Genomic DNA, 18807 nt, shown 5'->3' on the forward strand with positions numbered 1-18807 from the left:
ACGTGGAAGGTATTCGGAATCGAACGCGCACTTCAGAACTCGTGATATAACGGAAGTGGTTTGGAGAACGGTAGCTTCGCGTAGTATTATTGTCGGTGTGGAACCGCACCTCGTCGAATACGTATTCGAAGACTTGATTGCGAAGCTCGGCAGGAAGTCGCAGTAGGGGTGAGTCGCGGGCGTTGGCCGCAGTGCTGCTATACGAAGTCAGTGTCTATCTAATACTTGTCAGGCAACCGGGTTGAGGCTTACATGTGAGCTAGATCTTCAGGCATGGCGAGACAAGTCCAGAGTTGACGAAAACAATGTGTTACCCAGATGTAGAAGTACACAGGATAAGCTGCCCTAGAGGTTACCTAGCGGAGTCAAAGCGTTATGAGGCGCGCTTGCGGTTCACGCTTGCGCCGGAACATACCTATATTTTGCGTACGTCATTGCTTTATCTACCCTACCTAACTAGGTACGGTTACCTCTGTATTCGCGTACATGTCATTAAATATACCTTCAGGGACGCCTGAGCAATCATTGAATGCACCTAGGCGTTTGGTCGATTTATAATTTTGGGCTAAGTAGATTGTTGTAGACATATAAGCGCTTTACTAACCTCTAGTTCTAGGGTAAATAAATCAACGTAGACATACAAGCGCTTCATTAGCTTACAGCTTTAGGCTCATTGCATCATAGTAGGCGCCAGACGCCGATGTGGTCGAAGTGCACTCCCTCGTTTTGTCAACCTATCACAACCGTCTGATCCAAATGTGACATCCTCAGTATCAGAATGCCTACGACCTGGTTCGCAGTACTGATTGCAGCGGCTGTATCGCGAGATAGATAATCCATCTTCACCCAGTTGTTTGTCGGTGTGGAGCGGTAATAACGTTGCGGGCGACATTCACTACTAACGTGACTTCACGCTAGCGGCTTGGCCAAAGCTCGAGCTTCTACTTGGTAACGCTTGCTCTCACCTTCTCTCCTCCATCAACGTCCCACCTGCGTCTTTCGTCAACGCAAGTGCTCCCATCTTCCCGAGGTCGTTATTGGAGAGCGCGACATCTCATGCAGGCCTTCCCGAACCGACACAAATAGTAAGGCCAGCTCTCACTCCCAAAACCCCCAGCTTCACTGACATCGCCACCAGTCCCGGAACAGGTCTGACAACCCAAAACGTCGAATTGCACGCTACACTAATTATCCGCGACGAGCGGTCTCTTTGTCAGGAGCGTCCGCCCTGCAAGTACGAGCTGGCTTGTACTTGGCCTCCCTGGGGCACTTAGAGTGACACTGTCCGCACGCTGGCCGTGGCAGAACAGCTGTCGAGGTCATACTGCGACTGTCGCAGGTCGGCTCGCGGTCACTCACCTCCCGCTTCGTTGAACGCACAATACACAGCTTCGATAGTATCGGAAACATAGCGCTCTCCGAACTATCATCATACACGTGCGGGCATCTGTATGACAGTTCTGGAAAGACGACTCTTGCGCCAGATGCTACTTGTGTCTGGTGACATGTAACGCTAATATTACATGTCATGGATTGGAGGACTCACGCGTCCGGGCGCGTGACCTCTGGGCCACTTCGGAGGGATGGGTCCCGCTTGCTAGTCTTGTATTAGTAAGGAGTTATGCCCCCATCTGGACACTGTACAGGTGCGCAGACAACCTACAGTCCCTGTCCAGTCTATCCACTCTCTCGGTGGTCTCCTCGCTAGATCGCTCTCGGGTGATTTAGTGACGCGTCAACGGCGTGTCATGGGATGCGAGGCAGTGTCTCTACCCACTTGGATATACAGGAGCAACCGAGCTCGAACCGCATTTCGAGTGTCTTCCTGGTAAGGTACTTCGTATGAGCGCTGGATCGTTCGCGAACTCTGCCTTAGCCGATCAGAGATCTATTTTTTCATTGAGTTTTGGCCTTGACGGCGAGGCTTGAGGAAGGAGTCACTAGTAGGATATCATAGTAGGGATATAAACAATCATGTTAGTATGCTAAGATGACGAGTTGCTGTCCGCAGGAAATTCTGAACTGGATCGCCAATGTGTTTTCCCAGTAGCGGTGAGTTGACGCTCACGTCTCACTTTCACCTTCACTTTGAGATCTCATCTCGCCCGTTTGCGGTGACATCATGTTATTTCCTCAGTCACCCACACTTTTGTCGCACCCAAGAAGATACTTTGTCTCCTCTGCCGCAGCTTCTTTCTTTTCTGTCGCACCCAGATACCGACAGCGTATCCTCTACTCACTTCTCTCAATACTATACCACCATCTGCCACCCACAATGGCATCGCCGAAGCCACAAGAAGGCGAAATTGTGAGCGTGCCGACTACGAGGGCGCCACCAAAGCTGCAGGAGAACGGGGTCCTGAGCCTGGAGGATACGCCCGGCGAGTTCAAGAAGATGTAAGTACATGACTACAATCAATTTAACTACAATACTAACATTGATATAGCATTGACCGGAATGACGCGCAGTCCCCGCTGCTGAAGCTCCCAGCAGAGATCCGCAACCGCATCGCAAGACTCGCTTGCGAGACAAGGTCTGGTTGTGTATGGTTCCTTAGTCACAATGGCCATGTCATCACCTCTTCAACGTTCGGTGAAGCGGTTCCCGCGAACCCTTTGAATGCCGTTTGCAAGATCCTGCGCGCGGAGACAAAGTGGCTGGAGATCAAGATGCACAAGATCAAGGTGGAGAGCCAAGCTTTTGTGCGAATGCACAACGACAAAGACCTCCGATTGAGGCAAATCAAAGGCGTCATCGAGATAGCCATCATTCACCAAGGTGAATTCATGATCGAGAATCGCCGGCGTCAAGCCATCTTCGAATTCGCCAAAGCAAACCCCGACATCAAGATCGTGGTGCGCATCACCAACTGGAAAGTTGCTTCGGCAATGATACCCCTCCAGTACTTTGTCTGTCTGGGATGGGCAATGGAAAAGACCCTACGGGGCAAAAAGAGGAGTTTTACCGGCTGCAAAAAGGCCTTTGCAAGCTGGGAGGATGGAAAGGCAAAAGAAGACCTCGATCTGCCAAATCTGAGGTTCTTCCCCAACATGGTGTTCTTTGGCGAAGACACGTTCCGCCTCAACATGAACAATGGCGAGGAGCGTACGTTTGTCAAGAAGCTCATCAAGCAGTATGGGAGTGAAGATGCGGTGGTGGAGGCGATGAACGTCTGGTTTGAGGAGGGTATATAGATTGTTGGGGACTCTCTGGAGCCTACATTCACTGGCGGATGATTGCTGGTCGATACTCTAATCACTACTATCGTCTCCATCACGTCTACCCCAAGACTTCTCATAGCCAGCCGCTAATGTCGGATCCACGAGCCCAACTACTCTGATACTGCGTTTAAGCTTGTCTTGCCTAGTATCTCTCTGGTGCCTTCGCCAGGTATCACGCACATCCCGTGCTCTTTTCACCAAACCATTACTATTCCTATTACCCTCTTCATCAGGCAGTCTTTCATCATGTGTCTCTTCGACCCACGTTCTGCTAGCCAGATATGGTGAGGAACCCACCGACTGAGACCTCGAAATTTGCGACGCGTAGACCGGAAGCGGAGGTGGGAATTCGAGCGCGGTCGGAGAAGTCGTCGGAGATGAATTGTACCAGGATGACCTGCGCCAGGGGTAGTCGGATACTGCGCTCGACTTTTGTCGTTCATGCTCACTTGGAAGAGCGTCGCAGCTATTTGTCGCTTCGGAATGCGATGTTGTAGCTGAAGACAGGCGAACCAGAGCAAACCCTCTGGGGAGCCGGAACAGAACACTGCGGTATCCTTGTGAAGAAGAATCAGAGGCTGTTCTTTGCGAGATATGAGAAGGCTTTTCGGTCTCTGTATGTTTGATAGAGCCGGTGTGCGACCTGTTGGTCCTCCGGCCTTTAGCTTGGGACGGAACGCTGGAAACAGATTTCTGGTGGGAAGTGGTAGATCCTTTGGTAAAGCGCGGGGCTGTCCCTTCATCGACGGATAGTTGTTGGTCTTCTTGATCAACGTGCTGGAGTGGTGTCCAAAAGCTTCTCTTTTTGCTTTTCCTGCGCATGTTCGAAGGCTTTCTTCCTGCCGGCTGCTCTGACATCGACTTGTAGGTTCTCGATCGGAACTTTGGAATTGGTATGCAGCCGCACATGGACAACCCTGTTGAGGTGACATTCCGAACGCTGCTTCGAGGTCGAAGAGCTCTGCATTCATAGTATTGGTCCGCCAGTACACCATGATAGTCCTGCGAGAAGCCTAGAAGTAGCAACTTATCGCTCAGCTCCTCATCTTCGCATTCGTCATCCAACAATGGGCTCGCACGGTACAATGGTGGTAATTTCTTCCCTCGTAATGCTGGAGATATTCGCGTAGTGCTGTCTTCATCCGGGGTGGCAGACCAGTATTCGCATCCAGTCTTTGTCTCTCTCGGCCACATTATGCCCAACGATACGTATGCTTTCGCTCTACGTGAATCGTTTGATGTTTGGTATATGACATCTGCGGATGGTTCTGAAAAGGTGGGAGAGATAAGAGTGTCTAGGGCCTTTCCATGCGACGAAGATCTGGACAGTTTGCGTGCGGATTGGTTAGATGCAGGGTCCAAATATTGACGTACGGGTCGCAATGGTGCAGGCTTAAAGTCGCTTGTCTCAGCCGACCAGGACCAAGACTCTGTCCGTATGCTGCCAACACTGGGAGACGGCTCTGGTATTAGTGGGGAGCATTCGCGGGTCGCAGAGACCGGGACCGGCTGAGCAGATGGGATGGAATCCCATTCGGTGGGCGCTATCCATGGAGTGAAGTTAACATCGGTGTCCATTTGCTTCGGCGGTGATGGCATGATTAGAGGGTAAAGTGTCTGACTACCTGGAGTCAATGGCGAGACGTCGCTCAAGGTGCTCGGATTTGGCGGTACGGTTCGAATGAAGGACTTGAAGGATCCCACGGTTCGGTCCATCCTCTCGGGCGGTGATGAGCTCAGGGTATGATGCTTCAAGGATACCTAGGTAGATGCGCTCCTCCGTCCTGGACCGTCGCGAGCAGGTACAAGTTGTTGGAACACACTCCTTACTTGCGCACTCCGAAGTGCTTCCAGAAGTTTACAAACAAAGAAGAGCGCCATCAAGAGCTGCACGTGGCGATCAACAGGAACGGATCGCTTAGGGGTGCCCTATCGCAAAACAAAAGTCAATAACTTTTCTATTTTGGAGCCTACGGAATGAATGCGGCCCCGCATTGGCCCAAGCAAGATCTGTACACAGCTGCTAGTAGAGCAGCTTATTGCGAACATCCACTTTGTTTCTTCTCAGTGAGGTGCTTAGGCATCTGGAGGCCGGGTTTCCCAAGTTCGCGATTCCACATGTCGGCACCTGGAGGACAGGCAGTCACAGCGAAGCGCTAGCTCCCAAAGAGGACAATGTGTTGTGCAAGCACCAGTCCGAATCGATGAGCGGCATGATGGGTGATGTTGCATGAAAGCAGTCTGTTGATTGAAGAGGGTGGGACGCATGCATCATGTCAATTCGCGTATTCCAGCAACGCCAAGCCTCTTCGCCGGATTCGTGACTAGCGCTCAACCATCTCCAGCCCTGGGGCGCGGCCATCTGGTCAACAACTGTAAGCTGCACGACATCTCAATCGACAACTAGGTATACTCTACACCATGTGCAATCTCCGCACCCATACCGCCGTGATTGATAATATGAGACTTGATTATCAGGCAACAACGCCGTCATTACTCTCGTCGGAGAGACTCGAAGACGCGCCAGTTCAGGCTGGCCTAGAGCCGGATGAACAACTCCCCGCACAGTGTTGGATGTGGCAGCCCATCAGCATCGCATGCACGCTAAACATACTTGCGCCAAAACGCCATATCGCGTCTTGTGCCCGATCTGAAAGGTTTGCTATCTAGTCTGATTGGTTCCGACAGCGATTTCCTGATTTCGGCCGCGCCTTTGAGTGCCACCGTAAGCCAAAGTCTTGCTGCACCGACCACGTTTTCACGGTGTTGTAAGGTGATGGAGCAATGTGGTTAGTGCGATGGCTTGAGGCTGAAGTAAGATGTCCGGTCGAAAGATGTTACACTGCAATGTTGTCCCGAGGGGTGTGTGTGAAGACTCCTGCGCTCTGACTCTGCGCCGGTCAAATGGTGTCTTCGTCCGTTATGTCGTATAATCACGGCATGCAGCGAGTATATCTAGACTGACAGTTGTGCCCAAAGTGACGATCAGCCAGACAAAATCTAATTAGCATCATCGTCACGAGTCGTTCAACTCGCAGCTATCTCAGCCTCGCATCCACCTCATATTATTGGGCCGCCTTCCTTCGCAGTACTGCGCAGCAACTAGCATATCATGGCGACACCTTCATCACTGTCCGTTCAGGACGAACTAAAACCCGATATAGTTCACACAAAGCCCTTGAGCGATTCAGTGTCTGATAGGCTCAAAGCTCCTGAACCTGAGAAATTCAAGCCTGGCTGGCGCTTTCTGGCTGCCTTTGGCAGTCTCTGTATCATCACACTCATGGCCGCACTGGATGCCACTTCAATATCTGTGGCGCTACCAGTATGTTTGTGATATCCACTAGGCATTACTGTGCTAACACACAGCAGATCATGGCCAAAGCACTACACGGATCTGCCATTGAAGCTTTCTGGAGTGGAACCTCTTTCCTGTTGACGTCAACCGTCTTCCAGCCTGTTCTCGGATCATTCTCACACATCTTTGGGCGCAAGGCACTGATCTACGTCAGTCTGGGGTTCTTTCTAGCTGGCTCAATTATCCCCGCCGTGGCCGACAGCTTCACCGTCATCTTAGTCGGTCGATCCATTCAGGGAATTGGTGGTGGCGGTATCATCTGCTTGACAGAGATGGTCGTAGTCGATACTGTACCGCTCCGTGAGCGGGGAAAGTGGTTCAGCTTCTTCGGAGCTATGTGGTCAATCGGTACTGTCGCAGGACCTCTCTTGGGTGAGTGCTGAACATCACAACCAAACAATCCGTACTAATAACCTATAGGTGGTGGTTTTGCCCAAAACGTATCGTGGCGCTGGATATTCTGGATCAACTTGCCCTTCCTCGGCCTCGGAGCTGCTTTGGTGACAGCTTTTCTCAAGCTCAACCAGAAACAAGGCGCCTTCTTTGCGAAGCTCCGAGAGGTCGACTGGATCGGTATGGTGCTATTTCTTGCCTCGACGACTGGTTTCCTCATTCCCGTCACCTGGGGCGGAGTGCAATATGCCTGGGACTCGTGGCGTACTCTCGTGCCCCTGATCGTCTGTGCCATCGGTATGATCGCTTTCGTTGTGTACATTGAATACTTCGCCGCCAACCCCCTCATCCGTACCTCGGTATTCAAGAACATGTCCGCTGCCATTCTTTACGTCTCGACAATCATTCACGGTATCATATTGTGGGCCCTCCTTTACTACATGCCACTCTACTTCGAAGCTGTCAAAGGCTTCGGTCCGATCCTTGCCGGAGTGGCCATGTTTCCGTGGACATTCACTGTGGCGCCAGCTTCAGTCGCAACGGGCATCGCAATCGCAGTCACAGGACAATATCGATGGGCAAACCGCGCTGGATGGTTCCTCGCCACACTCGGCATGGGCCTCCTCATCATTCTCAAGCCGAACACATCTACAGTGTCTTGGATCTTTCTCAATCTGGTCGGCGGTGTTGGAACGGGCATTTTGTTCCCTGCCATGGCTCTGGCCGTACAGGCTTCAGCGACGGCCAAAGACCAGGCCTACGCCGCGAACATGTTCTCCTTCTTCCGTGCCTTTGGGCAAACGCTCGGTGTTGCCATTGGGGGTGTCATCTTCCAGAACCAGATGAAGAAGAAAATGCTTACGTTCCCTCTACTTGCTGATCTGGCAGCCGAGTATTCTCGCGATGCAGCTGGGCTAGTCGAGATCATCAAGGAAATGCCCGAGGGGGAGATGAGAGAGCAACTCAGGGAAAGTTACACGGACGCACTCAAGTACATCTGGATCGTCATGTTGGCATTTAGTGCAGTGGCCTTGCTCGGCAGTTGGTTCATCAAGGCTTACGACATGAATGGTGCCATGGACACGGAGAGGGGTTTCGTGGACAAGGACAAGGTTGGGGACGTCGAGAAAGAGCAGCCTGTGATGTAAGAGGCCAGGTGCGGATATGAAGATTCTTGTTTTTTTCGAAGCATCAGCGCGGCGTTGGAGCTTATTTGGTCGACCAGATACATAATGTTAATCTCTTGATACAACAATATTGAGTGTGCCTAGCAACGAAATTGATGTTGTCTGTTGTACAGACGCGCCTCATATGCAAACTCGCCTCACGATCGAAGTTGAAGAAGGCCTCGAATGTATTTTTGGTGCACAGGCGGGTGAGACTTCGCTCGACCGGGTCAAGCATCAACGGTTGGGTCTCAGGAGCGGCCGGGATGAGTCGTGAAACACGCCGTCGTGCGTCGTGACCGTTGACACCTGGGCAGCGATCCGGGCAAGGGTCTGGATGGCAGACGTGCGTCATCACCAGAACAACTCATCGCGATCATGCCGTCAACCTATCTTATCAACTGAGTTTGACGCAAGTGGCAAGTCAAGTGCCAGAGTATAACATGGTGGTAGTAAGATGTGACGCAGCAGGAATTACAAATGCCGTTGCATTCACGATGTTGGAGGTCGAGGTCTGGCCACTTCAGGCATCAATGCCAAACGCCTAGCGGTCTCGGGATGTAAGAAGAAACGGCGCCGAAGAGGAATATTAGTGAACAAAGCTGTTGTTGAGAACAGTGAAAGACATGCACGACCATGATCGCACAAAGGTGATTAAGGATTTGGGTAGCGGGCAGGAACATGGTGCTACCCCAGCCACGATGACGGGAGAGTGCGTCGTCAAGTTGTTAGTTGCACCGCCCTGCAGCGGCTATATAGCGGGCGTTGTGCGGTGCATCTGCTGGGATAAAGGGGCAGGTCAGATGACGACGGCGCAGCGAGTGACGCGTTTCTTTGCTTTGGCTCCCAACAACAACCACGGTCGTCCAGGACACTCTCGTGATTGCAACGGCGAACACCCTGCAAGCTCGAATTTGAACGTGTTTGTCGCACCGAATCGATATTCAATCGTCGCGGTTCGCACATGCACGCTACTGCAGGCTCAATCTTAGGACCCACTAGCGCACACGGGCTGCCAATCACGCCAGCACTTGGCGGCCTCTCATCAGCGCACAAGCTCCAGCCCCGGGCGCCCCTTCCCTTCGACGCGATTGACGGCTCTTCTGACAACTCTCCCAAAAAGCAGTGCCACACGGGAAGCCGGCTCCCAGACACCTTCAAGCACGCGCAACCCTCACCTCAGTCATTCGTTTCAGGAAACCAACCAGCAAAGACAGCACCACAGCAGCAACCTGCACCTAATACACCCCCCCCGTACCATCACCGTCACATTCACCGTGCGCCAAGCAACGCTCCTCCGGCACTTCCTCATCCGCGAACGCCTGCATCGCAAGAGCGACCGACTCTCGCCCTCCTCGTTCCTGCCGTCCATAATCGATTCCGGAGACCATTGCGCGCCCTTGCGAGGCTAATTGACAGCTTCACTGGAACCAGCCTACCGGATCCAGCGATCGCGACGACCCTGAGCAAACCGCACCTGCCTCCCCGCCCACCGACACCCGCTCCCATGCCTAACGTGGCCATCCCTTCTTCATAACAGTCGCCTCCGACACTCGCACCCCCAACACTATTCTTCCCACCGACCTCGCTACCCACCGCTGCCATGAAGGAGTCATTCGCTGCCCTTCTGCGCACGGCGGCCGGCAAGCTCACCCTTTCGCTGCTCGTGGCTTCGCAAGCCGCGGCCTATAATTTCAAACCCGTCCCAAATCCCAACCTTAACCTCGACGATTTAGGCCGGATAGCCTTCGCTGGAGATTTCGATTCGATATCGCTTTACCAGTATGAAGGCCAAAATCAAAATACTCCCGCTACTGGAGGAGCCCTCCTCGCACGCTACCCCAACGGCGTCTTTGCGACGATCAACACCACAGATGCCGACATCAAGGCCATGTGCGCGCTCCAGGTCAATGGCGCGGAACGAGTCGTGTTCGCAGGCAACTTTACTAGTGTTGGCGATCTTCGCACACCTGGAGGCATCGCGCTGCTCGACCCCAACAACGGCAACGTCACTCCACTCGAAGGACTTACTGGATCGGTCAACGCGCTCTACTGTGATAGAGATGGCGGTCAGGTCTACGTGGGAGGAAGTCTAGAAGGTGCGAACTCGTCCAACGCTCTAGTATGGAAGAACGGCTGGGAAGACCTATCGTTCAATGGCTTCAACGGCCCTATCCACTCCATCATCCGGTCCAACGACAACATAATTTTTGGAGGAGAGTTCAACGGTCTCGGAGGAGGCAATGCGTCGATTGTGTCGAGCGAAAACAACACGCAGGTCATCCCCATCGCTACCGCAGACATATCCGCCCAGACAAGCTCCGGCCAGAACGGCCTCTCAGACCCCAAGAACATCGCATGCAAAGCCGACTTTTCCACGCAAGGCGCCGGCTCGACATGGCTGCTCGCCGATCGATCGCCCGGATTCTGGAAGGCCGACTTTGGCTTCGGTTTCGAGCCGACAAGCATGAAGCTCTACAACACGGACTTCGAGGGCCGTGGTAGCAAGACTTTCCGCTTCACTGCACTTCCAGACGGCGGTATCTTGAACCTGACCTTCACCGATCCCCAGAGCGGACAACGGAAATTTTGCGACGCCAGATGCCCCCTGCCCGAGGGTAATACCACTGCACAGGACTTCTCCTTCGTCAACGTCGTTGGTATGAACGCTTTCAGGATCGACGTTTCGGAATGGTACGGTCAGGGTGGTGGTCTTAACGGTATCCAGCTGTTCCAGGACGCCATGTACTCCTATGCAGTTAACGACTTCAACGAGCCCAAGAACTGTGGTTCAAGCACGTCAGGGTCAGAAGCAACCTCTACCGGCTCCTGGCAGGTCTCTCCGTCGCACGACAGCTCCTCCAGGTATCTCACCACATCTCTGCAGGGCACACCCATCGACACCGAGTCGACCAGCGTCACCTTCCTGCCCGACATCAAACAGTCTGGCAACTACTCTGTCACCATTTACACGCCTGGATGCCAGGGCGATGGTACTTGCGGCACCCGCGGTCGGGTCAACGTCACAGCACAATTGGGCGGCGAGCCTAACAGCGTTGAGCTTTGGCAGACCAACAACTTTGACAAGTACGACGAGGTCTACAACGGCTTCATCGATGTCACCGATGGCTCCCGTCCACAAGTCATCCTTCGACCTGCTAGCGGACAAGGCCCTGGCCCCTTGACTGTCGTTGCACAGAGGGTGCGCTTCACGCTTCTGAAGGCTACATCAGGTAACTTGAACGGTCTCTTCGAGTACAAGCCTGGTCAGACCGTAGACGCGGACGACTTTACCAAGTCGGTCATCACTGCCGCCGGAGCCAGCCTCATTCCTAGGGAGAAGGCTTTCGTTACCACTGTCACAACAGGTGACAAGACACTGTATGTCGGCGGATCCTTCAACAGCAGCGACGACCGCAACAACATCTTCGAAGTTCGACAGGGAGAGGAAGAACCCAGGGCACTTCCCGGCAAAGGACTCAACAACCAGGTCATGACTATGTTCCACAACGCTAGTACGCTGTACGTCGGTGGTAACTTCACCAACACGGCGGAGAACAACGTAGCAGGCCTTGGCGGAGTGGCTACCTTGAACAACAACCAGTGGCAACCCCTTGGTGCTGGTGTAGATGGTGTCGTCCTGTACTTGGTACCGTTCTCGCTCAACATCACGGCTAATACTCCCGAAGACGTGCTCGCTGTCAGCGGATTCTTCAGCCGGGTCAACGCCTTTGGTAACAACCCCAGCACCAGCGTTAATGACTTTGCAGTCTGGGTGCCATCTCGTGGCAACTGGCTGCATAACCTGGACTTCTACTCTCTAGCCATGTCCGGCAGACTGATGACTTTCGCTGATGTGCCCGGAGGTGAACGCTGGTATGGTGGATCTGTATCATCTGGTGCTCTTCTCGCGAGCGGTACTGCTGAGCTCGAAAGTGGAGATGAACTGTCACTCAGTGCTTTCCCCATCAAGATCCAAGCGCAACAGCAGCAGCAGACCCCGTCTCGTAAGCGAGCCATCGTCCAAGGACAAAACCTCAACACCACTGGAGTCCGTACCGGTACTTTCTACAAGGAAAACGGCATGAACAAGACGATCCTCGCTGGACACTTCGCAACCAAGGGCGCAGAGGATCGCAACATCACCAATCTCCTCATCATTGATGGTAACGACTCTGACAAAGTAACCGGCTTTGACGACGAGCTGGATGCCAACTCCACCTTTGCGGCTGTCGCTGTCTTGGACAATGTCTTGTATGCCGGTGGTATGATCAGCGGACAGCTCAACAACAATCGTGTTGCTGGTGTTGTCGCCTACGACCTAAACAGCAATTTGTTCACGAAGGCTCAGCCCCCACCGCTACAGGGTGTGAACGTTACAGTTAACGCCATCGCTCCACGACCGAAGTCCAAGGACATCTTCGTCGCAGGTCAGTTCCAGTCCGCTGGCGCCTTGAGCTGTGCTGCGGTGTGCATCTGGAATACCGAGCGTAGTCAGTGGACTGCACCAGGCAATGGCCTTTCCGGTGACGTCTCGTCGCTCACATGGGTTAGCGACAACAGTCTACTCATTGCGGGCAACCTCACTTCTGGCACCAACCAGACCAAGATTCTGACCTACGACTCATCAAGCAGACAATTCGCAGTCGTCCCCGGTGCTAACGACCTCCCTGGTCCGGTCACTGCTCTAACCATTGCTAACCGTAACGGAGACCAATTCTGGGCCGCTGGTACAGCAAGCGATGGCACTGCGTTCCTGCAGCGATTTGACGGTACCAAGTGGGTGCCTGCCGACGGGGCCATGTTCGGTAGCTCGACCGAAATTCGTGGAATTCAGGTCCTTTCTCTATCCGAAGACCATGGCGAATCCGGTATCATCGACCGCAACCAAGATCTCCTTCTTATGGGCCAGCTCAACATTACTTCGTTTGCGGGTAAAACAGCATCTGCCGCGCTTTTCAACGGCACTACACTCACTCCCTTCCTCCTTGCTACCAAGGGCCAAGACGGTTCGACACAAACTGGAAGCCTGTCCTCTGTGTTTGTAGAGAACCCCAACTCGTTCTTCAGACAGTCAAGTAAGTCGCAGAAACCATTTCCAATCTCGGTCTGTATGCTAACGACTCTCAGACAAGCATCTTGCGCTATGGGCCATTGTTCTCATTGGTCTCGCCATCGCTCTCGTCCTCACCTTCCTCCTCGTCGTTATCGGTATCGTTATCGAATGGTTCCGCAAAAAGCAACAGGGCTATTCCCCTGCCCCGACGTCTTACCCCGATCGGTTAGGCAACGTAGGACGTCTGCCGCCGGAGCAGCTGTTCGGAACCCTCTCGGGACCTCGAGCCCCAGCAATCTAGGCGGTTCTGCCACCCCTGCGATTTTGAGTGCCGATAGCGATAGCGTTGCTCCACAAGACACACCCAGTGGCCCTGTAGCTGTCACGACTGATGAGAGGGTGATACAAGTCCCTGAAATTCGCGTTGTAGCCCCCTCGACTGAGGATGGAGAGACCCCAGTCACTGATAGTGGCTCTGGAGCCGCCTCGACACCACATGGGGAAACTGTACAATCAAACGAGACAGGCGACAGCCCGGACTACTCCATGGCGGACTTGCTACCGGCCATGTTTCGTATTTCTGATTTCATCAAGACGAGGACGAAAGCCTAGTGGGCTGATTGATATAGTTAAAGTTGGACCAGGATTGATTTGATACCACGCGGCTAGCGCAGCCCACCATTATTTCCATTGCTTTTTCCTTTCTTCTACACTTTCTCTTGCATTGGTGTTTCCTTTGCATACTTCCATAGAAGAGTTCACGAACGAACGCTTTTCTTTTCTTTATGTCTTGGCGAGCGTGAAGGGCGCGTTGGAGAGATCCGGAGCTGTAATGTGTACTTCTTCAATGGGATTGAAATCGTAATCAGGGCGGCGGTAGTGGCGGAAGGAAAGACGGTGGGTGTGTGCTAGTTCACGCACCAGGAGAACTGGGTTGATGGGGAAGGGGACGGGAAACCGGTGTACATGGACAAAACTTGTAGTCTTCTGGATGTACGCACCCCGATGCTATAATATACTCATATTCTAGACATGTTCACCTTCCCTTGAGCTTCGTTCATTCATGTCTAGCTGATGACGACGAAATACTACAACAGCTCCGCTTCCTTGAGAGGTTTCAGAAGAGCTCTCACTGCCTTGTCTTACTAGCAGTGGCCCAGACCACCTCTCCCTTCGGAGCGCGTTACAATCCTGCGCCAGCTAGTAGCCTTATAGACCACCTCGGTATCCGCCACCCGTAGGTATACCAAAATTCCCAGCTCCAATTCACCTCGGTATGCGGCAACTCCAGATTGATAAGACTGGACATGCCTTCAAGACGTGGGGATTAAGCCCCTCTCAGCATACACCTGTCGACAAACACGCAGCAACTGATACCTGGACCTCGCGTGTGAAACGATCCCAGCAACATTAACATTAACATCCGTCCCATCACTATCCGCCACCACATACTGATATACCACCCACCTCAACTCTCGCGGCAGACGAAGAAACGCCGACTCCTTTGCGTTCCGCTCAGTGATCTGGTTGGCCGTTTCGTCGAAGAACTTGGCTGGCCATGGCCATTGCGACGGGTCTGGCGCGACGGCGCTATTGTCTGGAACAGGCACTTGTTCGAAGAACAGTGTCTTTCGGTCGAACTCGTAGTACAGGTAGAGCGACCATCGGGATTCGGCTTCAGAGGGGACTTCGCGGCCGGGATCGGTCCATGGGGCCCAGGGTGGGGAGGTGGGCTTGGGGAGCTTGGTGGGGAGGCCGTCGCCGAAGAGGGTGGGCTGCTGGGGGTTGGGGGTTAGATCAGTTGAAACGGACGTCATGGCTGTGGGTTGTGGGTTGTGGATTGTGAATTGAGTGTTTACGTTGTATATGTTTGTTCGTCTCCGCCAACTCGCGGCTGAGTAGAAGGGGACTTCTTCTGGGCTTGACATTGCGAATGAAGGGCGGTGCTTGGTGGTGGGTGACAACGGAGGGAGTAGCGATACAGTTATGGGATGATTTGGCTCGGATGTGGGATCTTCTGGGCGAAACAGCGCAGATTTCGAAGGTTGAGTTGTGACTTACAAACGGTGGACGGCTAGTCCCAAATAGGCAAGGTCACGTTGCCATGCACAATTCGAGTGAATAGGTCAAATTGCTGAGTCTCAATTAGGTCATTATTGACCTTGGTATGCGCGCCTAGTCTCTACTGAGCATCAATCGCCTTCGCCTTTTTCTCGAACATCGTCGTCGAGTTCACCACCGCAACTTCCATTCCTTGCCCAAAGATCTCAGTCACTACCTTCTTCACCCTCTCCGTGATCTCTTCCGTTACTTGGAAGTCTCTCGGATAAGTAGACATCACGGTGATCCGCTGGACCGCAGGAAGTGGTGCGACAGTCGCAACCGATCCGGGGCTGAAGTGTCCAAAGCAACACGCCGAAATCACTATGCTTCGTATGGCGTTGCATTGGTCTTGCGAGAGCAACGTAGAAGGCTGTGAGGTGTGATACCTGGATTTACAGAGGCCGATGAAACGATTGAGGCTGAAAAGCATGCCCGCGGACTCTGAGTGTGTTTGTCGGCAGGTCTGGCTGAGTGCGAAGAGACGTGCTTTGGGAACATGTTCCCCTTTCGACGTTCTGACTGTGATGCCTGTCCCTCGTGATGGCTTTAGATCAATGTGATGGTCGCAGAGGGTATACTCGTAGATAGCATTGCGTATTTCTCCAGGGAGACGAAGCAGTGGTGACTCGTGCTGGTTTTGTAGAGCTCTATGATGGTGAGGTCAGTCTGTGGTAACACTGGTGGGGAAAGTAACCTTGCACCTCATACAAGGAAAAATCTGAACAGGCCTGCTGCCTACATTAACATAGAAACATGCAAAGTAGGTGACCTAACGCTAATGTAGGCTGCAGACCTATTTAGCTTTTTCCTAGGTTAACGTGCTTGTGTTGACCTACCTAGCATCCGCCGTCTTATGAGAGAGACGTTCCGCCAGAGCAAACTCTTTTCCGTTTCTGAGTTGCATTTCCAGTGACAAGGTAGTGAACCGGTTATGAGTGGAGGGCTGTGTGGAGAACTGTAGTCGGTAAGGTAGTGAACCGGTTATGAGTGGAGGGCTGTGTGGAGAACTGTAGTTGGCAACTGCTCTTATGCAGGAAAGTATGTAGCCGTGATGTGGGCACATGGTTGCCTGGCTTTTCCTTCCTAAGTTTTAGCGACGCAGCACGTGGAGGTACCAAAGTGGCTGGCAGGCGGCACGTGAGTCCCGCTTCGCACAGAGGGAACCTCCAAGGCTTGAAAGCAACATCCGCGCTTTGACCCAAACGAATGAAATGAATTGAAATCTTGGTGTTCTTACATTTGGGATTTTTTGAAAGAGGATATTATGGACTCTGGAGGTTGAGAGTGGCTCATCGGCGATGTATCATCGTAGTGCCATAACTGTTTTGATGGGATCAAAGTATGGCTTTGCGTTGGACAGGTCATGAGAAACGCCAGCGAGTAGCTACACATTATGATATGCACATCGTTCATAACTTCGAGTCGCCCGAGAAATTCGCGTACTCTTCTTCTTCCTGTCGCACACCCTGCCACATCTCGGCAACACGCCACAACTTTTCCATGCCGATCTCCTCCAGTAGACTTCCTCTTCTCTTTCGATACATCTCATCATACCTCTCATCATCGACAACCGTCGCACCGTCTTTGTCAAACACCAACATCTTGCCATCCTCAACCCACCCTTCACCGTGGATATATCGGATGAACTGGTCTTGCATAGCTCGTGCTATCCTCCTGTCGTCCTCACTGAAGTAAGGGTCGAAATTCTGCAAGAGATACGCAACATCGAGCTCGTGGGCTGCGAGGCCCTTAAAAGGTCCGTCTATTGGGTTGGGGACGTGGAAGTGGTATCGTGAGGCTGGTCTTGGTGGTGAGAGAGCTTTCCACCCCCTATATGCTGCTAACGCTGGTAGATAGAAGCGGAGTTCAGATGCGAGTACTAGCAAGCGCTCTCCCTGAACTTCCTTTGATGCGTTTCCATCGAGACGATAGACTTGTAGGAGCCCGAGGGATTCGAGTGGAGAAAGGTGTGCTTCGCACGCCTTAAGAAGACGCCCGAAACTGTTGGGCTGGTCCAGGAGTCGGCCTTTCAGAATGAGGGCGTCGTGTTCTGTGTCGCCTATCACAAATTCCTTGCACCATGATGGCTTGTGTATGGGGCTTGACCCATCCATTATCGACTCGATCGTGACTTCTTGTGTGAAGAATTGGCCGTCGACCGTTGCGGCGAAATGCTGTGCCAAAGGCAATCTCTGAGCCAACTCTTCTGCATCGGTGTCTAATAAAACTCTTCTTCTGCTCTCGACATCGTTGCTATCGATTTTCAGATAGGTAGACTGATCTTCGCACATCTTCTGGTGCCACCATTTATTCCTCCACTTGCGTAAAGATGCGTCACCACTCATAATAATAACACGCTCAAAGAGTCCCTCGTCCCCGACGTTCGCGCAGAGGAGTGTTGATAGCGAAATCGCTCCTGCCGACTCGCCTGCAGTAGTGATGTTGTTTGGATCGCCTCCAAACCCCGCAATATGCTTCTTGACCCATCGGAAAGCTAGCACCTGATCTTTATAACCCATGTTACCGGCTGCACCAATCTCATCGCTGGCCAGGAAACCAAATACGTTGATTCGATATGCCATTGAAACGCCAATGAAGGGTTTACCGGTTTCTACACCTCGCTGGACAAATCGAAGTAGATCATACTGTGGCCAACTGTTTGCTCCGATGCTGAGACCACCACCATGTACCCATACGAACACTGGAAGACCTCGTCCTCCACTCTTTGCATCGCTCGGGATACCCTTGGGCACCGTGACGATTACATTCAGGCAGTCGAACTCATCCATTCTCTCTGTATCGCCTTGACCCGGGCTGCAAGGCAAGACGGCATCTCCGACTAAAGTCAGGTCCCATGCCTGAGCTCCACGCAATTGTGGACATGATGGTCCAAATTGCGTAGCGTCGAAAACCCCATCCTCCCCAACTTCAAGCCTATCGTCTGGAATCGAATCCTTGTATCGTGCCGGTATCGATGCGTACTTTAGGTTGCGAAACTGTGTTGTTGACGCGGATGATGTTCCACGCAAGGTCCGCTGTAGTGTGGGATGGTGCAAGGTACACTCTTCGGTCGACATTGTTTGTTTTTCGCGTACGCGTTACATTCCAAGAATCTGCTCAAGATCTAGAACGATATTTAGACTACATGTCATCACATACCCATCTTCGCCAGCCACCCCACGTGGCACCCCAGACTGTTGACACAGGGATGTGGGGAGATGTGGGGCTGGACCTCGGCAACGGAGACGGCAGCATCTTGCAAACGTATGCCGAAGATGCTGAGCAGAACTTCGGTATGTGGAACTAAGTCACCATACTAGAAAGTTGAAGTTGAGGAAGGACAGGAACCACAAGCAGGAATGCACGCCTGGGCATGTCACAGTCTGAGGCGCTAGCCACGCGGGGACCGGGTATCTTCGGCCCTGTCTAGGACGCGCTCCAGTAGGTATGTTACACTCGGCGCGTCGAACCATCAGTTTCCTATGTCTCTTGCATTAGTCGCGCGGATG

General features: G+C 52.8%; 5 protein-coding genes across 5 annotated transcripts; 3 read left to right on the forward strand and 2 right to left on the reverse strand.

Annotated features, from left to right (window-relative positions):
* Positions 1–2275: 2275 nt before the first annotated feature.
* J4E93_004137 (uncharacterized protein) lies at positions 2276–3195 on the forward strand (the record flags this gene model as incomplete). Its single annotated transcript, XM_049342066.1, has 2 exons — positions 2276–2397; positions 2448–3195. 2 exons carry the CDS (start codon positions 2276–2278, stop codon positions 3193–3195), a joined length of 870 nt encoding a protein of 289 aa, XP_049200218.1.
* A 3139-nt stretch (positions 3196–6334) lies between these two features.
* Positions 6335–8121, forward strand: J4E93_004138 (uncharacterized protein; the record flags this gene model as incomplete). The annotated part of the gene is made up of 3 exons (XM_049342067.1): positions 6335–6547; positions 6595–6952; positions 7001–8121. The coding sequence occupies 3 exons, from the start codon at positions 6335–6337 to the stop codon at positions 8119–8121; spliced, it is 1692 nt and encodes a 563-aa protein (XP_049200219.1).
* Positions 8122–9742: 1621 nt separating this feature from the next.
* Positions 9743–13496, forward strand: J4E93_004139 (uncharacterized protein; the record flags this gene model as incomplete). The annotated part of the gene is made up of 2 exons (XM_049342068.1): positions 9743–13217; positions 13270–13496. The coding sequence occupies 2 exons, from the start codon at positions 9743–9745 to the stop codon at positions 13494–13496; spliced, it is 3702 nt and encodes a 1233-aa protein (XP_049200220.1).
* An 844-nt stretch (positions 13497–14340) lies between these two features.
* J4E93_004140 (uncharacterized protein) lies at positions 14341–15012 on the reverse strand (the record flags this gene model as incomplete). The annotated part of the gene is made up of 2 exons (XM_049342069.1): positions 14341–14386; positions 14663–15012. The coding sequence occupies 2 exons, from the start codon at positions 15010–15012 to the stop codon at positions 14341–14343; spliced, it is 396 nt and encodes a 131-aa protein (XP_049200221.1).
* A 1695-nt stretch (positions 15013–16707) lies between these two features.
* On the reverse strand, positions 16708–18375 carry J4E93_004141 (uncharacterized protein; the record flags this gene model as incomplete). Its single annotated transcript, XM_049342070.1, has 1 exon — positions 16708–18375. The coding sequence occupies one exon, from the start codon at positions 18373–18375 to the stop codon at positions 16708–16710; it is 1668 nt and encodes a 555-aa protein (XP_049200222.1).
* Between the last annotated feature and the right edge of the window lie 432 nt (positions 18376–18807).

The sequence above is a fragment of the Alternaria ventricosa genome, assembly GCF_023758065.1.
Source record: "Alternaria ventricosa strain BMP 2768 chromosome Unknown scaffold_6, whole genome shotgun sequence".
Classification (NCBI taxonomy): domain Eukaryota; kingdom Fungi; phylum Ascomycota; class Dothideomycetes; order Pleosporales; family Pleosporaceae; genus Alternaria; species Alternaria ventricosa.